The 20,045-nt window shown below is 37.7% G+C and overlaps 1 protein-coding gene across 1 annotated transcript in view; it reads left to right on the top strand.

Moving 5' to 3' along the window:
• The window catches only part of LOC110457850 (vigilin 1-like), a 79,430-nt gene extending 60,680 nt beyond the window's left edge, over positions 1 to 18,750 (top strand). Inside the window, exons 19-31 of the mRNA XM_021509291.1 lie at positions 355 to 444; positions 3,681 to 3,724; positions 4,276 to 4,402; positions 4,671 to 4,763; positions 8,593 to 8,633; positions 9,253 to 9,379; positions 10,647 to 10,739; positions 12,408 to 12,448; positions 13,010 to 13,136; positions 14,526 to 14,618; positions 16,731 to 16,771; positions 17,725 to 17,738; positions 18,728 to 18,750. Coding sequence (XP_021364966.1) covers positions 355 to 444; positions 3,681 to 3,724; positions 4,276 to 4,402; positions 4,671 to 4,763; positions 8,593 to 8,633; positions 9,253 to 9,379; positions 10,647 to 10,739; positions 12,408 to 12,448; positions 13,010 to 13,136; positions 14,526 to 14,618; positions 16,731 to 16,771; positions 17,725 to 17,738; positions 18,728 to 18,750 — 954 coding nt within the window. The remainder of the gene's footprint in view (positions 1 to 354; positions 445 to 3,680; positions 3,725 to 4,275; positions 4,403 to 4,670; positions 4,764 to 8,592; positions 8,634 to 9,252; positions 9,380 to 10,646; positions 10,740 to 12,407; positions 12,449 to 13,009; positions 13,137 to 14,525; positions 14,619 to 16,730; positions 16,772 to 17,724; positions 17,739 to 18,727) is intronic.
• The last annotated feature ends 1,295 nt before the right edge of the window (positions 18,751 to 20,045 follow it).

Raw genomic sequence — 20,045 nt, 5'->3', positions numbered from 1 at the left:
GTTACTGTCCCCAGACCAGACTGTTGTTACAGTTCTCATCCCAAACTGTTGTTACAGTTCCCAACCCGGACCGTTGTTACTGTCCCCAGCCCAAACTGTTGTTACAGTTCCCAGCCAGACATTAAAAACAGTCTTGGTTGGCCCTAGGTAAAACAAAACAATGCTGTATTAAGACTGCAGCAACAGAATAGATCTACTTCAAAACTATCCCTAAAAATTATAAATTGGCATGTGATATGGGAAGAGTCCATTATGATCTACAGTGGTGAAAGGGTTTAATGTTCTGTTGTCATTTCAGGACAGTTATGTTTTAAAGTTCGAAAAGAAACCAGTAGATTATATTGCTTTTTTCAGGCTGGTTTTTCTCTAACGGTATCATCTGGTCCTGATTACATTGAGGTGAAAGTTAATGATGAGGCAAATCTGGAGAAAGCTGTACAGTTGGTAGGTATTACCATATTTAAATTGGATATTTTGCGTTACGCTTAAAGTGAATGTTTTGTGTTACCTCCCCTTTCATAAAGTGCCTTTTAGCTTGTGGTTTGAGATCTGTAAGCATTTCAGCTTAACTTATTCACCCCTGAAATATCATAATGAACTATTCCAACCTTTGAATTGGAAGAGTTCAATTGTGTCTATAGGGTAGCTTGACACAAGGTTGAATCACAGAAACCACTGTAACTTGAGACAGCTAGCTTGAGATTTCAACCTTGGACTTTCCCAATTCTAGACGAATGTTCTGCCAATTAACTGGTAAGCTTCCTGGTCACTGGCAATGGACCCAATCACTTGAAACTAAATGCAATGAACCATGCATTTAAGCAATGAATGTTTTAGCAAATGTTGTTATGGTCCTATAGCACACATTGCTATTGATGACAATCTTAATAAAGCCCAGACCAGTAGCATTCTCAGATGATGAGCTATCAAGATTGTTCATGTGAATGACTTTGACACTCTATCGAGCTCACATGTACATCTGGTAACTTGAGTATAAATGTTTTAAAAGTCAACTTCTCGATAAACAAAAGGTATAGGGAAGTGATATTTAGCAAGTTGCATTCTGGGATGCAGGGCTATGAAGTTTGTTCAACTGTCCTTTTTTGACTCTCAAGGTTAAAGGGGTCAGATGTGTTTAACTATTAGAACAGAATTTTAGCTCACGAGGTCCGAAGAACCATGGTGAGCTTATGCCATACCGCAGCGTCCTTCGTCCATACGTCGGCCGTACACTATAGTCGTTGGTGTGAATAATCCAGCAGATTTGGACGTAGCTGTGGAGGGGGTTGGTATTGGACCATACTTAATGCAAAAGTGGAATTATTAGGGCCCCGTATCAGAGATACGGGTGCCCTATAGTAATCACTCTGTCTGTCTGTCTGTCTGTCTGTCAGTCTGTCCGTCCACAAATTTTGTTTCTTGCAGATAACTTTAGTATTTATTGACCAATGTACATGAAACTTGGTCAAGATGTTCAACTCACAAAAATACACATTGAGGTAAAAAGTCGAGGACAAAGGTCATTAGGTTCAAAGGTCAAGGTCAAATTTTACATCTTTTCACTGATGAACATTTTGTTATGACATTATGAAGCAAAGTTGATCAGAATTAAACAAGGAGTCAACTGACCAGAGGTCAAGGTCATCAAGTCAGGGGTGAAGGTCAAATTTTGAAGCTTTTCACTGGTGAATATTTCGCTATGACATTATGGAGCAAAGTTGTTCGGAATTAAACAAAGAGACACACTGAGGTAAAAAATCAAGGTCAAAGGTCAAGGTCATTAGATTGAAATGTCAAGGTCAAATTTTGCATCTTTTCACTGATGAAAACTTTGTTAAGACATGATGAAGCAAAGTAGATCAGAATTAAACAAAGAGTCAACTGACCAAAGGTCAAGGTAATTGGGTCAAAGGGCAAGGTTAAATTGTGTATTTTTTCACTGGTGAACATTTCGCTATGACTCTTTGAAGCAATGTAGCTCAGAATTAAACAAGGAGTCAATAGACCAAAGGTCAAGGTCACTGGGTCAAAGGTGAAGGTTAAATGTTGTACCCTTTCCCTGATGAACATTTTGTTATGACATTATGAAGCAATGTTGTTTAGAACTTAACACAGAGTCAACCGACCTTAGGTCCAGGTTACGGGGTAAAGGTAAAGTTTTGTATTTTTTGTTATGATATTATGAAGCAAAGTTGGTCGGAATTAAAGAATAAGACAACTGACCAAAGATCAGGGTCGCTGGGTTAATGGTCAAGGTAATTTGGGTCCAAAGGTCAAAGACAAAGTGGATCTGTGACTTAGACCCTGGCTCTTGATGGAGGAGGTATATAAGGTGAAATAAAACAAATCAAAGCTAACAAATGAGTATTGCACCGGTATTTACATTTCTGTTAGCCCAGCAAATATGGAGGTGGAAGGAAACAAGACTCACATCATAGTACATGTAAAATGTATATTTTGCTTCCTTGCGATTCTTTTTGAAGTCCAAATAGCAAAAGTCAAGCTCAGCTATATGGGCAGATTACTTCTTGATGATTATGGGGGATATATTGCCGCAAGATAGGGCCCTTACTGACCTGTCAGTGTTCTAGTTTAAGAAAATAATCATTGTGTGTGTGTGTATTATAGTGGAATAAATAATGAGGGTATAAACATTCAGAAATACATTATTTGCACTTTGGTTTGAAGTGTTTATTTCAATTTTTGATAAACCTGGAATTTGAGAGTAGTGGGCCATTTCAGCAATATTTAGCTCACCTGACCCCCATCCGGCGTCAATATTTTATCTTCCGTCCTTCCCTCATTCTGTCCGAAAAGTTTGTCCAGGACATATTTTCTTCAAACTTCATAGGAAGGTTCATTGCCACGATAGGTCAGACAAGCTTGATAACAACAATTATCAGACCGTCATTTACAGAGTTTTTATGGCCCTTGATGTACAACCATAGAGACAACCGCTCATTTCAATGACCGACGTACATTTGCTTTCAAGGTACATTTGTTTTCTCATATACTCCATTTTAGTCCCTGGTGGGGGGGAGACTAGAGGTTTGAACTCCTTCCGTCCTTCCCTTATTCTGTCTGAAAAGTTTGTCCAGGATATATCTACATATCTTCTATACTATTTCACTGAGTAACCAGATTTGGTGTATAAGGACATCTTGTGATGACAGAATGCAGAGTGCAAGAATTAGGTCGATGTGACCTATGACTTGACCTTTGACCTTCACTTTTGAAAATGTAAGTCTGGGGCATGTCTTCTATACTATTTCACTGGCTCTATCCAGATTTGGTTGAAATATCATTGATTTTAGCAACAAAACAATTTTACCATTACAAAGATGCCTTTAATATTGCATAATGTATCAAGATACTCCCTTACAGTAGGTAGGTACATCCTGACACAAGTGTTTGTTAAATGTAGAAATCATTACCGGTTGGGGACCGTGGATTGCCTTGTTATAATAAGAAATTGCTCAAAAAGAGTTAGTTAGTAGAAAATTTTGACTTTTCACAGAGCAGATCCTTCAATTGAAATATATTGCCTGGTACACATATTAACTATGATATTCTTTCAATATAAAAAACTATCCAGGCTTATCTTGATTTTAATCTCCTTCAGCTGAAACACAAATCTGAATTGAAATTTTGACCTAATCTGTTTGTTTGTTTATGTCTAGGTGGAAAAGGAAATTGAGCGCATCATCTCGAGTAAGAGTACTGTGTAAGTATAAGAAGTCTGTCAAAAAGATCTAGTATGTTAGGTCATATTTATATACTTAGCAATGAGTGTTTTAGCAAATGGTATGGTCCTATAACACACATGGCTATTAATAACAATCTTTATGTAAGTTTGTCAGCAACAGAAATGTGTGTTATAGGACCATAACAATATTTGCTAAAATTTTCATTATTTATATTTACATTCTGATAGAGTAGTTATGATTTATTTAGTTCTTTCCAACAGTTTTTGAACCGCAAATCAACAATGAAATTGATGGTGTCACAATAGAGATTGATGGCGTTACAATAGCAAATGTTGTTATAGTCTGATAACAACATTTGCCTTCGCCATGCATTACAATGGAAAGATGCAGAGTAAATGTATAGATATATTGATATAAAACTTTTCAAACATGCAATGTCCTCAGTGTTTTTAGAGTAGGCGTTAATAAAATAAATACAGTATAGAAATTAAATTGAATAGAACTTCACTGCACAAAAGGTTGGTAACACTTCAGACTGGTATAGTTGTGAGAGAATGTTTTTATTCAGGGAACGTAGGGACACAGATGGTGATCCTAGCAGAGCAAGAACTATTCAAGTTGATGAAGGAATGGACATCATTTTTAGACGTTTGATTGGTAAAGGCGGAAGCCATGTGAATTATCTCCGACAGCAGGTAATAATGACTTGATAAGCAGCAAAACTTACTAAATACCAAGAATATAAAGTTAAGATTATGATTAGAAATATTCACCGAGTGAGAAATCCTTAAATCAATTATCAGCGAAGGGATTTCTACTGAACTTACGATGGATTGTCCCGGTACAAAGGGCTGAAATATGATATAAATGAAGGGTATGACTTCCCCTGGTGGCAGAGTTACAGGGCTTTGAAATATCATAAGTTGATTGAAAGACTGCTGTACCTAAAACTTGTTGTTTCAGATTGGAGTTGACTTCAGCATCAACAAAATGGACATGTCTACTATAGTGGTTGGTGTGAATAATCCAGGAGATTTGGACGTAGCTGTGGAAGGGGTTGGTATTAGACCATACTTAATGCAAAAGTGGAATTATTTAAAAAAATAATCATTGTGTGTGTGTGTATTATAGTGGAATAAATAATGAGGGTATACAAATGTTTAAGAATTAATTAAACGAAGGCCGCTGAATTGCGTGGTTTATGTTCCGCCATAAAATATTAACATATGTTGATTATATCTATTCTACCATGTAAGATGTATCGAAAATCTATTCTGTGCTAACAGTTGTCACATGAGGTCTATATGTCTACATTTCACATCAAGCTATACATTTTTTCGTTTTTGAGCCTATGGGCAGTTGTCCTACACATTTTCACGTTTCTGACCCTATGGGCAAGTTGTCCTGCATGTTTTCTTGTTTCTGACCCTATGGGCAGTCATCCACTATGTTTTGTATTCAACCTGGATATGTTTGGGGATGACTTTTAGCCCGAAGGGCAAGTGAACTTATACAGTTGAGCGCCGTCCGTCTGTTCGTCGTCTGGCATCAATATTTTACTTTAAACAACTTCTTCTCAATAACCAAAAGGCCTAGGGTGATGATATTTGGCCAGAAGCAAACTGGGATGAAGGGCTACCAAGTTTGTTCAAATAAATGACCTTCACCTATATTCAAGGTCAAAGGGGTCAAATATGTAAAATAAACTTTAAACAACTTCTTATAAATAACCGATATGCCCAGGGTGATGATATTTGGCCTACCAAGTTTCTTCAAATGAATAACCTTGACTTATTTTCAAGGTCACAGGGGTCGAATATGATACAAATCTTTTAACGACTTCTTTTGAATAACAAAGAGGCCTAGGGTGATGATAGTTGGCCAGTAACATGCTAGGATGAAGGGTTACCAAGTTTTTTCAAATGAATGACATTGACTTAAAGTCAAGGTCACAGGAATAAGATATGTTTAAAACCTTTTAGGAACTTCTTCTGAATAACCAAGAGGCCTATAGGTTGATGATATTTGGCCAGTAGCATTTTAGGATGAAGGGCTACCAAGTTTGTTCAAATGAATTACCTTCACTTATACTCAAGGTCACAACAAAATTTGAGAATGAAAATGACCTTGACCTACTTCAAGGTCACAGGGGTTAAATGTGTCAAACGCTTCAAATGGCTTCTTTTGAAGGATTAAATGCTATAGAATCTTCATATTTAGCTGATGGCTTCCTGGTATGGGCCCAACAAAGTTTACAAATGAAAATGACCTTGACATTCTTTCTTGGTCACAGGGGTCAAAAATGTCAAATTCTTTACACGACTTCTGATAATGAACGAAAAGGTATAGAATCTTCATATTTGGCTGGTGGCTTCATGGGAAGGAGCCTGACAAAATTGGGGAATGAAAATGACCTTGACCTTCTTTCAAGGTCACTGGTGTCAAATATGTAAAAAACTTCAAACAGCTTCTTCTGAAGAACTGAAAGGTATAGAATCTTTATATTTAGCTGTTGGCTTTCTCGGATAGAGCTCACCAAAGTTTGCAAATGCAAATGATCTCAACCTACCTTAAAGGACAGAGGTCAACAGCATTTTAAACTATTTGTTCTTAAGAACCAAAAGAAATGGATTCATAAGATTTGTCTGGTAGCTTTTTGGGGTAGAGCTAACAAAGTATGAGAAGGAAAATGACATTGACCTACTTACAAGGTCACAGGGAAAAATATGTCAAGTAAATTAGTTTAAACAGATGGAGCAGACAAAGTTTGCGAGGGAAATATTTGTAGTGCAATATACTATTGAATGAGAATATTTTGCTATGACTGCTTATATATTCAGGTGAGTGACACAGGCCCTCTGGGCCTCTTGTTTACTTCTTCTCAAGAACCAGAAGATGATTTTTTTTTTAAACTTTATCAGAATCATCCTTGGTAGATGAGGCTACAAAATTGTAAACTTAGGATTCCTACCCCAACCCCAGGGGCCAGCAGGGCCCCAAAGGGAAAATTAACCAATATTACAACAATCTTCTTCTCCAGACTTGGAGGTACTACAGTCAATTTCTCTGCATGGATGGAAAGATCATCAGGGGCTTTATGTTAACTGTAAATGTCAGTACACCTGGGCCATTCTTCCTCCCGTGGGGAGGGGGTAAAGTTTACTATAGTTCATATAGGGAAATAACACTTCCGACTATATCTTGTCCATTTTCAGCAAGAAATAATTCAAACTTAGTCTGAAATGTTATAATGAAATTGAAATTAAATAATATTAGAAAGTAAGATCCTGACCTATTCCAGGGGTTGGCCAAAGAGGAAAATTGACTAAATAACAATAGATATTATATTTCTCAATAGCAAAATAATTTATTTGGATAGTTTTTAAAGTTCTTTTCCTTTGGTGACATATGACAAGTATTGTATTTCACTTTGTTTACATGTTGATTTCCACATCACATCTCAATAACGAAATTGAGCTTCCAGTACATATATTATAACTCAAGTGACCGCTAAGGCCCTTGGGCCTCTCATTGTTATGTACTCTAGCAAATCTTTGAATATTTAGATGCAGCTTCCCTCATTCGACAAATAAAACCAGTCTCTTGGCTTGCTTGTTACTGGTACATATATATGCTAGGAAGGTTTTTGGAAGAGCATTGATCTGTTGAAAGATAATACACACTCATGCATGGTCTGTTATCAAATGATCCATGGTTATTGGCCAATAAAGAGTGTTGATACATGACAAATGTGGTAGAATAGAGGGGCGGATCCAGAGAGGTTTTTTTGGGCTTCAGGAAACCCCCCCAGCCTGCATATTTTCTTTAAAAAATCATGTATTTGTTCACCATTTTCCTCAATTTTTCCCCACATGGACCCCCCCCCCCCCCGGATATTTAGAAAGAGAAAAAAAAAACAGATTATAGGCCTATGGATCCACCACTGGAATATTGGTAAACTCTCCTTGACTGGTATTTGTCAGATTACATACATGATGATTCCAGGAACTGTCCGTCTTGACGGAAATCTCGCTTAAGCCTATCCTGGTTTCTTTTAAAAGAGGCGACAAACATAACCCCGTCAACTATAATCCAATCTCTGTTACAATGATATGCTACAATTTCCTTGATCACGTAATAAGTAGTAACATCACGCAGCATCTTGATTCAGACGACTTACTGTATGTCCTTCAACAGGGATTCCATCCTTCTTGCTCTTGTGAACACAAATAATTTCCGCCATTCAAGATCTGGTCACCAACCAAAGTAAAGACACTGATTCTCCCACCTCTGTATGTGTCAGTCTAGACTTGATTCAGTTCCATTTATGGAAAGTTTCCCCTACAGAAGAATATCTCCCTGTTCTTTGAAATTCCCACATGTGCTTTAGAATTTAAATTTAATAAAAAATTCTACAATTTAAGCTTCAAATTGTTTTTAAATTGAAATATGCTGCACACATATATGTTGGAAAAAACATTTATCTTTAATCTTGATGATGCTAGATCCTTGTATCAAAGTTTCAATTACCCCAAAATCTAAAAAAGTGTAGATTCCCCTAAATCCTACTTTGATTCTTGCTCTGTGTATGGGAAATACATGTGGCCCATGTTGAACACCCATGCATGTGGGATAACTGTATCCCATATAGGTGAACCGAGGCAACAGTCCTGGGCCATAGTCTTTTCTTCAGCTACCTCAACAATCTACCAGAGTTTCTCAAACACAGCAAAACTAGCCTGCCTATATGTGCGAGTGCTAGGGTATGTGATTATAAGATTATGTCATGTTTATGTATTATGTTTAATTTCTGAAGAATGAATAATTGCCAAAAATTGCTATTAGTCAACATACATTTCTAGTTTAATCCTTCTCTTATCTGCAGGTCACAAAGGAAATAGAAGCCTTGAAGCAAAACCTTTCTGCGTAAGTACTGGGTTTGTTCAGTAATGTCAGAAACCGCCAAACCAGCTGCTCTTGGTTGCTCGGGATGATATTCTCAAATGTTTTACCCACGGCAAAGCCTCGGGTAAGACAATCGAGAAAATCATCCCTCGGGTAGGAGATTTCTCTGTCACACCCTCAAGGTAGGGAATGATTCTATTTATGAGCTGAACTATATTAGTGAGGCTCAGCCCTTTGGTAATTTTGCAATTTATCAGCAGAATTATAAAAAAAACTTTCAAATAATGGCAGTGCAACAATATGAAGGTGATGTTATGAAAATCTGATCATTTCAATGAAATAAACTTGCATAAAATTCAATATCAAAGTTTTACTTTATACATAGCAATGTATGTATTAAATGCGTTGCAACGTTTCAAGACCGACTGGTCCCTTTGTCAAATTTTCTTGATAGCTTGAAGGGACCAGTCAGACTTGAAACACTGTGACGTGTTTAATACGTACATCATTTGTGTATAAAGTAAAAATCGTTATCACAAATTTCAAAACTGATGAATCTTAGTGAAATTATAAAAATCAATTTGGAGAAAATTTCACTTGGACTGGTATTGATATGTTATGAGAGAATTGTTTTATTCAGGGATAATAAGGATACAGCTGGTGATCCAAGCCTATCAAGAGTTATTCCAATTGATGGCAGTTTGGACACCCTTTTTGGCCGTTTGATCGGTAAAAAGGGAGACAATGTGAAGCGTCTCAGAGAGCAGGTAATATTTACTTAATAAGTTCAAATCAGATAAGTGATGAGTCAGAATTAAGTCAGTAAGGAAAAAAGGGAAGTTGAAGTTTTGATATAAAAATAATAATGGACTGATTTCCTCCCTTACCATGAATTTTTAGCTCACCTGCCCGAAGGTTAAGTGAGCTTATGCCATAGCGCAGCGTCCGTCGTCCGTGAGTCAACTTTTCCTTTACAATGCTACTTGTACTGAACAGCCCAGTGGATGGGACTAAATTTGGTTGGGAGCATTCTTTGGCCAAGGGGACTCAATTTTGTATAAAAGGTGGGTGTGGCCCCATGGGGGCAGAGGGGTGGGGCCGAATAGGGGAAATGGAGGAAAACCTTTAAATCCTTCTTCTATCGTAGAGATTAAGGACTTCTATTGTAGAGATTAAGGACTTCTATCGTAGAGATTAAGGAATTTTATCCAAATTTGGTCTGGATCATTTTTAGGCCGAGGAGACTCAATTTGTATTAACGGTGGGTATGCCCCCCCTGGGGGCAGAGTGGTGGGGCCGAATAGGGGAAATTTAGTAAAACCATTATACCCTAGTCTACTACCATTGGGATTAAGGGATTTCATCCTTATTTGGACTGAAGCATCCTGAGGCCAAGGGGAATTAGTATAGTATAAACAACGGTGGGTTTGGACTCCCTGGGGTCAGAGTTACAGGTTCCTATAGGGGAAACAGAGGTTAACACCATTGAAATCCTCCTTTTTTCCATAGGGATTAGGGAACTTTATACAAATTTAGTCTGGAGCATCCTTGGGCAAAGGGAACTAAATTTTGTATAAAAGAAGGGTGAGGCCCTTCTGGGTGCTGAGAGTTGTGAGGCCCAATATTGAAATTCAAGTTTTAAATCTGAAAAATCTTTCTTCTTCTGTACTATTGGAGGGATTTTATGCAATACTCATTATTTCCTATGGTTGCTTTATTATCCAGGTGAGCGATACAGGCCGTCTGGGCCTCCTGTTGTAAAAATCGATACTGGCATTGTGAATCCAGCATTCTAAATTTGTAATGTGAAATTTAACAATAAGAAAATATAAGTAAGAAGTCTTCACGAGTGAGATCCTTAAATCAAATATCAGTGAAGGGATTTCTACTGAACTTACGATGGATTGTCCCGGTACAAAGGGCTGAAATATGATATAAATGAAGGGTATGACTTCCCCTGGTGGCAGAGTTACAGGGCTTTGAAATATCATATGTTGATTGAAAGACTGCCGTACCTAAAACTTGTTGTTTCAGATTGGAGTTAACTTCGGCATCAACAAAACGGACAGTTCTGATATAGTCATTGTTGCGAATAATCCAGGAGATTTGGACGTAGCTGTGGAGGGGGTTGGTATTGGACCATACTTAATGACATATAAAGGCATTACTTGGTTTCTGTATGACTTGTCTGATTACATACATGATGATTTCAGGAATTGTTCCCCTTGACTGGAATCTCGCTCAACTCTGTCCATGTTTTTAGCCCACCATCATCTGATGGTGGGCTATTCAAATCACCCTGCGTCAGTGGTCCGTGGTCCGTCCGTCGTCCATCGTCCATCGTCCAACCTTAAACAATTCTTGTTATCGGTATTTCTCAAGAAGTACCTGAGGGATCTTTCTCAAATTTTATATGTAAGTTCCCCTTAGTCCATAGTTGTGCAGGGCAACTTGTGAGACTGATTGGATAAACAACATGGCCGACAGGCAGCCATCTTCGATGTTGATATTGAAAGTTTGTTATCGCTATTTCCCAAGAAGTACCAGAGGGATCTTTCTCAAATTTTATATGTAGGTTTCCCTTGGTTCCTAGCTGTGCAGGGCAACTTTTGTGACTGATCGTATAAACAACATGACCAAAAGGCAGCCATCTTTGATTTTGATATAGAAAGTTTGTTATCGCTATTTCCCAAGAAGTACCAGAGGGATCTTTCTCAAATGTAATATGTCTGTTCCCCTTGGTCCTTAGCTGTGCAGGGCAATTTTTGAGACTGATCGGATAAACAACATGGCCGACAGGCAGCCATCTTCGATGTTGATATTGAAATTTTGTTATTGCTATTTCTCTGGAAGTATTAGAGGGATCTTTCTCAAATTTGAAATGTAGGTTCCCCTTGATCCCTCGTTGTGCATGTGATATTTTGAGACTGATGATAAAAACAAAATGGAATAAAGAACAACTTAACAGATCTTTCTCATATTGCAATGATCGATTCTATTCCTTTCACTTAATTTAAGTACTGTACTAGTAAATATGTGAAATGACAAACTCACTTTGAAGGTTGTCTTTCATACACATCAGTATTAAGTTTAGACCAAAAGTTACCTCAAGGTGCATTTACTGCTAACATGACTCGATCAAACATATTAGAGGAAAGAAGAGAAAAGATTGAACTGACGAAGAACTAATGAGGATGGTACAAAGGTGGGGGCCAAGATCCCTCTGGGATCTCTTGTTAAAAAACAAAGGTGACAAACATAACCCTGTCAACTATAATCCAATCTCTGTTACAATGATATGCTACAATTTCCTTGATCACGTAATAAGTAGTAACATCACGCAGCATCTTGATTCAGACGACTTACTGTATGTCCTTCAACAGGGATTCCATCCTTCTTGCTCTTGTGAAACACAAATAATTTCTGCCATTCAAGATCTGGTCACCAACCAAAGTAAAGACACTGATTCTCCCACCTCTGTATGTGTCAGTCTAGACTTGATTCAGTTCCATTTATGGATAGTTTCCCCTACAGAAGAATATCTCCCTGCTCTTTGAAATTCCCACATGTACTCTAAAATTTAAATTTAATAAAAAAATCTACAATTTAGGCTTAAATTGTTTTTAAATTGAAATATGCTGCACACATATATGTTAGAAAAAACATTTATCTTTAATCTTGATGATGCTAGAGCCTTGTATCAAAGTTTCAATTACCCCAAAATCTGAAAAATGGTAGATTCCCCTAAATCCTANTCAACATACATTTCTAGTTTAATCCTTCTCTTATCTGCAGGTCACAAAGGAAATAGAAGCCTTGAAGCAAAACCTTTCTGCGTAAGTACTGGGTTTGTTCAGTAATGTCAGAAAACGCCAAAGGCTTAGACAATCGAGAATATCATCCCTTGGGTAGGAGATTTCTCTGTGACACCCTCAAGGTAGGGAATGATTCTATTTATGAGCTGAACTACATTTAGTGGGGCTCTGCCCTTTGGTAATTTTGCAATTTATCAGCAGAATTATAAAAAAACTTTCACATAATAGCAATGAAACAATATGAAGGTGATGTTATGAAAATCTGATCATTTCAATGAAATAAACTTGGTATAAAAATCAATATCAAAGTTTTACTTTATACATAAACAATGTATGTATTAAATGCGTTGCAATGTTTCAAGACCGACTGGTCCCTTTGTCAAATTTTCTTGATAGCTTGAAGGGACCAGTCAGACTTGAAACGTTGTGACGTGTTTAATACGTACATCGTTTGTGAATAAAGTAAAAATCTTTATTACAAATTTCAAAACTGATGAATCTTAGTGAAATTATAAAAATCAATTTGGAGAAAATGTCACTTGGACTGGTATTGATATGTTATGAGAGAATTGTTTAATTCAGAGATAATCAGGATATAGCTGGTGATCCAAGCCTATCAAGAGTTATTCCAATTGATGGCAGTATGGACAGTATTTTCAGCCGTTTGATCGGTAAAAAGGGAGACAATGTGAAGCGTCTCAGAGAGCAGGTAATATTTACTTAATAAGTTCAAATCAGATAAGTGATGAGTCAGAATTAAGTCAGTATGGAAAAAAGGGAAGTTGAAGTTTTGATATAAAAATAATAATGGACTGATTTCCTCCCTTACCATGAATTTTTAGCTCACCTGCCCGAAGGTTAAGTGAGCTCATGCCATAGCGCAGCATCCGTCGTCCATGCGTCAACTTTTCCTTTACAATGCTACTTGTACTGAACAGCCCAGTGGATAGGGACTAAATTTGGTTGGGAGCATTCTTTGGCCAAGGGGATTCAATTTTGTATAAAAGGTGGGTGCGGCCCCATGGGGGCAGAGGGGTGGGCCCAAATAGGGGAAATAGAGGTAAACCTTTAAAATCCTTCTTCTACCATAGAGATTAAGGGATTTCATCCTAATTTAATTTGGTCTGGAGCATCATTGGGCCAAAAAGACTCACTTTTGTATAAATGGTAAGATTGGCCCCCTTGCGGGCAGAGGAGCAGGGTCAAATAGGGGAAATAGTGGTAAACCTTTAAAATCCTTCTTCTATCGTAGAGATTAAGGAATTTTACCCAAATTTGGTCTGGAGCATTTTTAGGCCAAAGGGACTCAATTTTGTATTAACGGTGGGTATGGCCGCCCTGGGGGGCCGAGGGGTGGGGCTGAATAGGGGAAATAGAGTCAAACCATAAAAATCATTCTTCCACCATAAGGATTAAGGGATGTCATCCTTATTTGGACTGAAGCATCCTGGAGCCAAGGGGAATTAGTATAGTATAAACAACGGTGGGTTTGGACTCCCTGGGGTCAGAGTTACAGGTTCCAATAGGGGAAATAGAGGTTAACACCATTGAAATCCTCCTTTTTTCCATAGGGATTAGGGGACTTTATACAAATTTAGTCTGGAGCATCCTTGCGCAAAGGGAACTAAATTTTGTATAAAAGAAGGGTGAGGCCCTTCTGGGTGCTGAGAGTTGTGAGGCCCAATATTGAAGTTCAAGTTTTAAATCTGAAAAATCTTTCTTCTTCTGTACTTTTGGAGGGATTTTATGCAGTGATAATTATTTCCTATGGTTGCTTTATTATCCAGGTGAGTGATACAGGCCGTCTGGGCCTCTTGTTGTAAAAATCGATACTGGCATTGTGAATCCAGCATTCTAAATTTGTAATGTGAAATTTAACAATAAGAAAATATAAGTAAGAAATTTTCACGAGTGAGAAATCCTTAAATCAAATATCAGTGAAGGGATTTCTACTGAACTTACGATGGAGCGTCCCGGTACAAAGGGCTGAAATATGATATAAATGAAGGGTATGACTTCCCCTGGTGGCAGAGTTACAGGGCTTTGAAATATCATAAGTTGAATGAAAGACTGCTGTACCTAAAACTTGTTGTTTCAGATTGGAGTTAACTTCAACATCAACAAAATGGACACGTCTACTATAGTCGTTGGTGTGAATAATCCAGCAGATTTAGACTTAGCTGTGGAAGGGGTTGGTATTGGACCATACTTAATGACATATAAAGGCATTACTTGGTTTCTGTATGAATTGTCTGATAACATACATGTTGATTTCAGGAATTGTTCCCCTTGACTGGAATCTCTCTCAACTCTGTCCATGTTTTTAAAAAACAAAGGTGACAAACATAACCCCACCAACTATAACCCAATCCGTGTCCCAGGATGAGATTATAAGACTATTTCACCCATTCCCTGTCCCAGGATGAGATTAGAAGACTATTTCACCCATTCCCTGTCCCAGGATGAGATTAGAAGACTATTTCATGTGCAGGGGTGTAGGATAGGGAAATTCCACCCGAGGGGTTTTCAAATTCGGTAAAATCCAAGGCTTTCCTGGGGGTTTGAAAATCCTGAGGGTGGAATTTCCACTTGGGCATGAAAGAGTATTTTTCTCTCATTACAACCACCAGAATAAGCTCAGAAACCATGAAAATGCAATTGTACTAGCTACCATTCTGAAAATATCAATTTTCCTCCTGAGCTTTCTTGACGAAAACGAATCCGTTGGCGAGATTTTGCAAACCCCATATTTGCAAACAAAGTTTACGCAGAAAAAATAATCACATCTTTCTAGTTTGTATGGTCAATGCATCGTAAAAGGTTTTAATTTCTTCAAGTCGCCTTTTGCGCATTGCGGCACCAGAGTTTTACGAATTCGTGACATCACATCATTGTTAAACGATTGTGACGTCACATAAAATGGGGTGTAAAATAGAAATTTCCTACACGTACCCCTTTCTTACCCTGGAAAGCTCTAACTTAACACACACAGAAATGAGAGAAATTCTTTTTATCATCTATAAACTGCTTTATACCACCTACCAGTAGCATGATCAATTCCTTATCATGAGTTGTCAGTATGAGAATACTCAGGAAGAAGTTGAGAATGACTTGAGAACAGGATTACCCATTTCCCAGTATTAAGGAACAAATTTTCTCAAAGAAAGAACGTCTGCTCACACCAGGTGACGTCCTTAACCAGATATAAAAATGTTTTTTATAGATTAATCACTATAAAGACGGGAACAATTTTGTGAGGATAACAACACCATTTAAAGCGTAAATGTGCATATGGAAAAGTAAATGACAAAAAGATTGTTCTAAAAATGTTATTTCCTACATCGGTTTAAGGTTCGTGGTATTCCTCCTTGCATATTTTCTATTTGTTTACATTTGTCGCAGACCGAGGATCTGTGTTCGATGAACATTGAGCCTATAGTTCATTGGGAAAACATGGTGTTTAGTTGACTTTTTTAAATGGAGAAATATATCAGGTAGTAGTATATGAATAATAAGCAGTTTATCCGACAGTATTTCCAGTGTGATAATATATAAGTCTAAACCTAGTTTTAAGACAGGGGGATTCCACAATTCATAATAGTTGTATGACATCTCGTCAGCAATACAATGATGTCGCGTCAACAATACAATGACGTCTCGTCAACATTAAAAAAAAACATTACATACATGATACACAATGGTTGAACAAGGTAGGTGAGATTGGGAATCTCAACCCTCTGGGGGAGAGGGGGGGGGCAAGATTCTTAAGTTGCCAAACAATCAGCAAATCCTAGTGTTTTGCACCTTAAGAATCTTTCCCCTCAAATTGAGATTCCCCTATTTCACTCCACTGATTCTATTACCCTCCCATCTCTGTGTAATGGGAAATACACAATTCTCTTACTATTCTCTTACCCTGGACAAGTGTATCCACGAATACATCACAATGGAAAAATCGCGAAATGTCACGTAAAGGTACAAGACAGATCGGACGAGATAGAAAAATCTAGCATGGGGTATAACGTGGGATATCTCCGTCAGAGGTGCGAGAAAACTGTATCCGATATAGGGGCACCAAGGCAACAGTCCTGGGCCATAGTCTTTTCTTCAGCTACCTCAACAATCTACCAGAGTTTCTCAAACACAGCAAAACTGGCCTGCGTATGTGTGCGAGTGCTAGGGTATGTGATTATAAGATTATGTCATATTTAGGTTTTATGTTTGATATCTGAAAAATGAATTTTTGCCAAATATTGCTATTAGTCAACATACATTTCTAGCTTAATCCTTCTTTTATCTGTAGGTCAAAAGAGATATAGAAGCCATTAAGCAAACAAGATTAGGGTAAGTATTGAAGTTTCCTCAAAAATTCTGTTTGTGCAGTAATGTCAGATACTGCCAAACCTGCTCATGTGAGCACCTCCATTAATAAGCACATTTGTGAAGAGATAAGTTTGAATGTTCACCATTATAGTGATAGTGTGAAATGAACTTCTGTTAAAAGACCACCTGCATTAAATGAGACTACTTTGAATGTTCCCCTTAATGACAATTAATGCAAGAGTATATCTATTAGGTGATTTTATGAAAATCTAAGCATTCCATTAAAATGGAAACTTTCATTGTTAAAACTTTGTGGCATTGTTTGAAACTATTTAAAAATAAAAAGGGAAGATTTTTAAATTGAAATTTCATGGATAAATGTGACTATCTAAAAGCAATAGCACAACTTTTTTTATCTGGATAGAGTTGTCTCCCTTAGAAAAAAATGGAACATTCCGCAGAATGAGGAAAATATGGGAATTTAAGTAAACCTTATATTTGAATTAATTCATCAACTTTATTGTACAACAGATTTTTTTATATTGAAAATAACAGTATTTTTGTTTGGCTTCAATTTGCATGAATGGCTTACCTCCCTTCATCAAAAACACACTTGATCCTTACAATTTATAGGTGTTCTCTGGTAAACAAAAGGATTGCTATCAGTTTGATCTTAGTTTCTACAAGATAACTTGCTAAATATCATTGGATTTTGATGAAACTTGGTATGCATGTACATTATGACTAAGGCTATGTTTGAAATTAAGCAAAATCTTGGCATCGTTAATTAGCATACTGTGCCATTTGGTCAATTTCCAAACTTTAGTTTATGCAGGATGACTTGCTTAAATATTGTTTGATTTTAATAAAGCCCGGTATGCATATAGATTATACAAAGGCTGAGGCTAAGTTCAGACAGTGTTGTGTAAAAAATTGTTTCTTAATTAATGGTTCATTGTTTCTTTTTGTTGCAGGACGGCCAGATATCGTAAGTACACAGTGTGCCGAATCTGTAAAGTCAGCTGTAAAAAAATCACAGAGACATTTCGCCCAGTTGCACTCTAATACTGCCGACAGTCACAGGGATGGGTAACATGTTTACCTATAATGCCCTTTATAATTTAGTAACAAACATAGGATACCCTCATTTGGAAAGTCACAACTGTTAAAAAAACATTTTGCTATTTTTGAAATCACAACCCACTCTCAGGAATTTATTTCAGTATGATTTCACAGTTTAATCATCAATATATTTCATATTTTATATTGCTCATGGTAAAGGGGAACAATGTTTTAGAAGATTTACTTCCGAATGGGAAAAATGGTTAAAATTGGTAGAGCTTGACCTGACCTAACCCTGAGTCTTATGACTATTTATATTAAGTTAGTAGGTGTTATTCTCTTGCTTACTCCAACCCCTCCTATTCATGTTGACAAGCAGGTCTCTATTCAATTAGAATAAGTAGCAATGACTGCTGGTGCAGGTATACATATACAGTGTAAGTCAGATTTGTGTTTTTTGAACGATGCAGGCTGAGCCAACTTATTACTATCTTTCTTTGATGGTTACATACAGGAACAAATGTACTTTATGAAACAAAATATTGACAAATTATCGCAACAGTTATATATTTTATTAACTCACCTGGTCCGAAGGACCAAGGTGAGCTTATATGATACCGTGGCGTCCGTCGTCCGTCCGTCGCATGTAAGTCAACAATTTTTTTGAACGACTTCCTCTTCTTTACCACTGATTGGAATTTGACTGGAAGCATCCCTAGGTGGTGGGGATTCAAAATTGTACAAATGGTTGGGCTGACCCCCTAGGGGGCTGAGGGGCGGGGCCAAAAAGGGGCAAATTTCTTTCTCTCAATAGTTGATATGTGTGGATGTGTGTTAATGTGATATATGTGAAAACTATTTATATTTCATAATTATTATTATAATTACATTTTTTTTTATCTCATTCTGTTTCAGCTCAGACATCTATTGACTGGTAAGTAGACTCTGGATCTAATATCACAGCTCTGGGTCTAATATCACAGCTCTGGGTCTAATTTCACTGCTCTGGGTCTAATATCACAGCTCTGGGTCTAATATCACAGCTCTGGGTCTGAAATCATAGCTCAGGGTCTGAAATCATAGCTCTGGGTCTATTATCATAGCTCTGGGTCTAATATCACAGCTCTGGGTCTGAAATCATAGCTCTGAATCACAGCTCTGGATCTAATATCACAGCTCTAGACCCAGAGCTGTGATATTAGTCCCAGAGCTGTGATCTAGGGCTGTGATATTAGACACAGAGATCCCCCCCAGAGCTGTGATCCAGAGATTTGATATTAGATCCAGGGCTGTGATATTAGATCGAGAGCTGTGATATTAGAACCAGAGCTGTGATATAGAGCTCTGATATTAGACCCAGAGGTGTGATATTAGACCCAGATCTGTGATATTAGACTCTGAGCTGTGATATTAGAACCAGAGCTATGATCCAGAGCTGTGACATTAGACCCAGAGCTGCGATCCAGAGCTGTGATTCAGAGCTCTGGGTCTAATTGCACAGCTCTGGGTCTACTATCATATCTCTGGGTCGAATATCACAGCTCTGGGACTAATATCACAGCTCAGGGTCTAATATCATAGCTCTGGGTCTAATATCACAGCTCTGGATCTAATATCACAGCTCTGAGTCTAATATCACAGCTCTGGGTCTAATATCATATCTCTGGGTCTAATATCACAGCTCTGGGTCTAATATCACAGCTCTAGGTCTAATATCACAGCTCTGGGTCTAATATCACAGCTCTTGGTCTAATATCACAGCTCTGGGTCTAATATCACATCTCTGGGTCTAATATCACAGCTCTGGGTCTAATATCATAGCTCTGGGTCTAATATCACAGCTCTGGATCATAGCTCTGGGTCTAATATCATAGCTCTGGGACTAACATCATAGCTCTGGGTCTAATATCACAGGTCTAGGTCTAATATCACAGCTCTGGGTCTAATATCACAGCTCAGAGTCTAATATCATAGCTCTGGGTCTAATATCACAGCTCTGGGTTTAATGTCACAGCTCTGGGTCTAATATCATAGCTCTGAGTCTAATATCACAGCTCTGGGTCTCTGATATCACAGCTCTGGGTCTAATATCACAGCTCTGGGTCTAATATCACAGCTCTGGGTCCAATATCACAGCTCTGGGTCTGATATCACAACTCTAGGTCTAATATCACAGCTCTGGGTCTAATATCATAGCTCTGGGTCTAATATCATAGCTCTGGGTCTAACATCA

The sequence above is a fragment of the Mizuhopecten yessoensis genome, unplaced genomic scaffold, assembly GCF_002113885.1.
Source record: "Mizuhopecten yessoensis strain PY_sf001 unplaced genomic scaffold, ASM211388v2 scaffold9341, whole genome shotgun sequence".
In the NCBI taxonomy this organism is placed as follows: Eukaryota; Metazoa; Mollusca; class Bivalvia; order Pectinida; family Pectinidae; genus Mizuhopecten; species Mizuhopecten yessoensis.
Note: the sequence above shows the minus strand (reverse complement) of the source record. Positions and strands in the feature narration are given on the sequence as shown.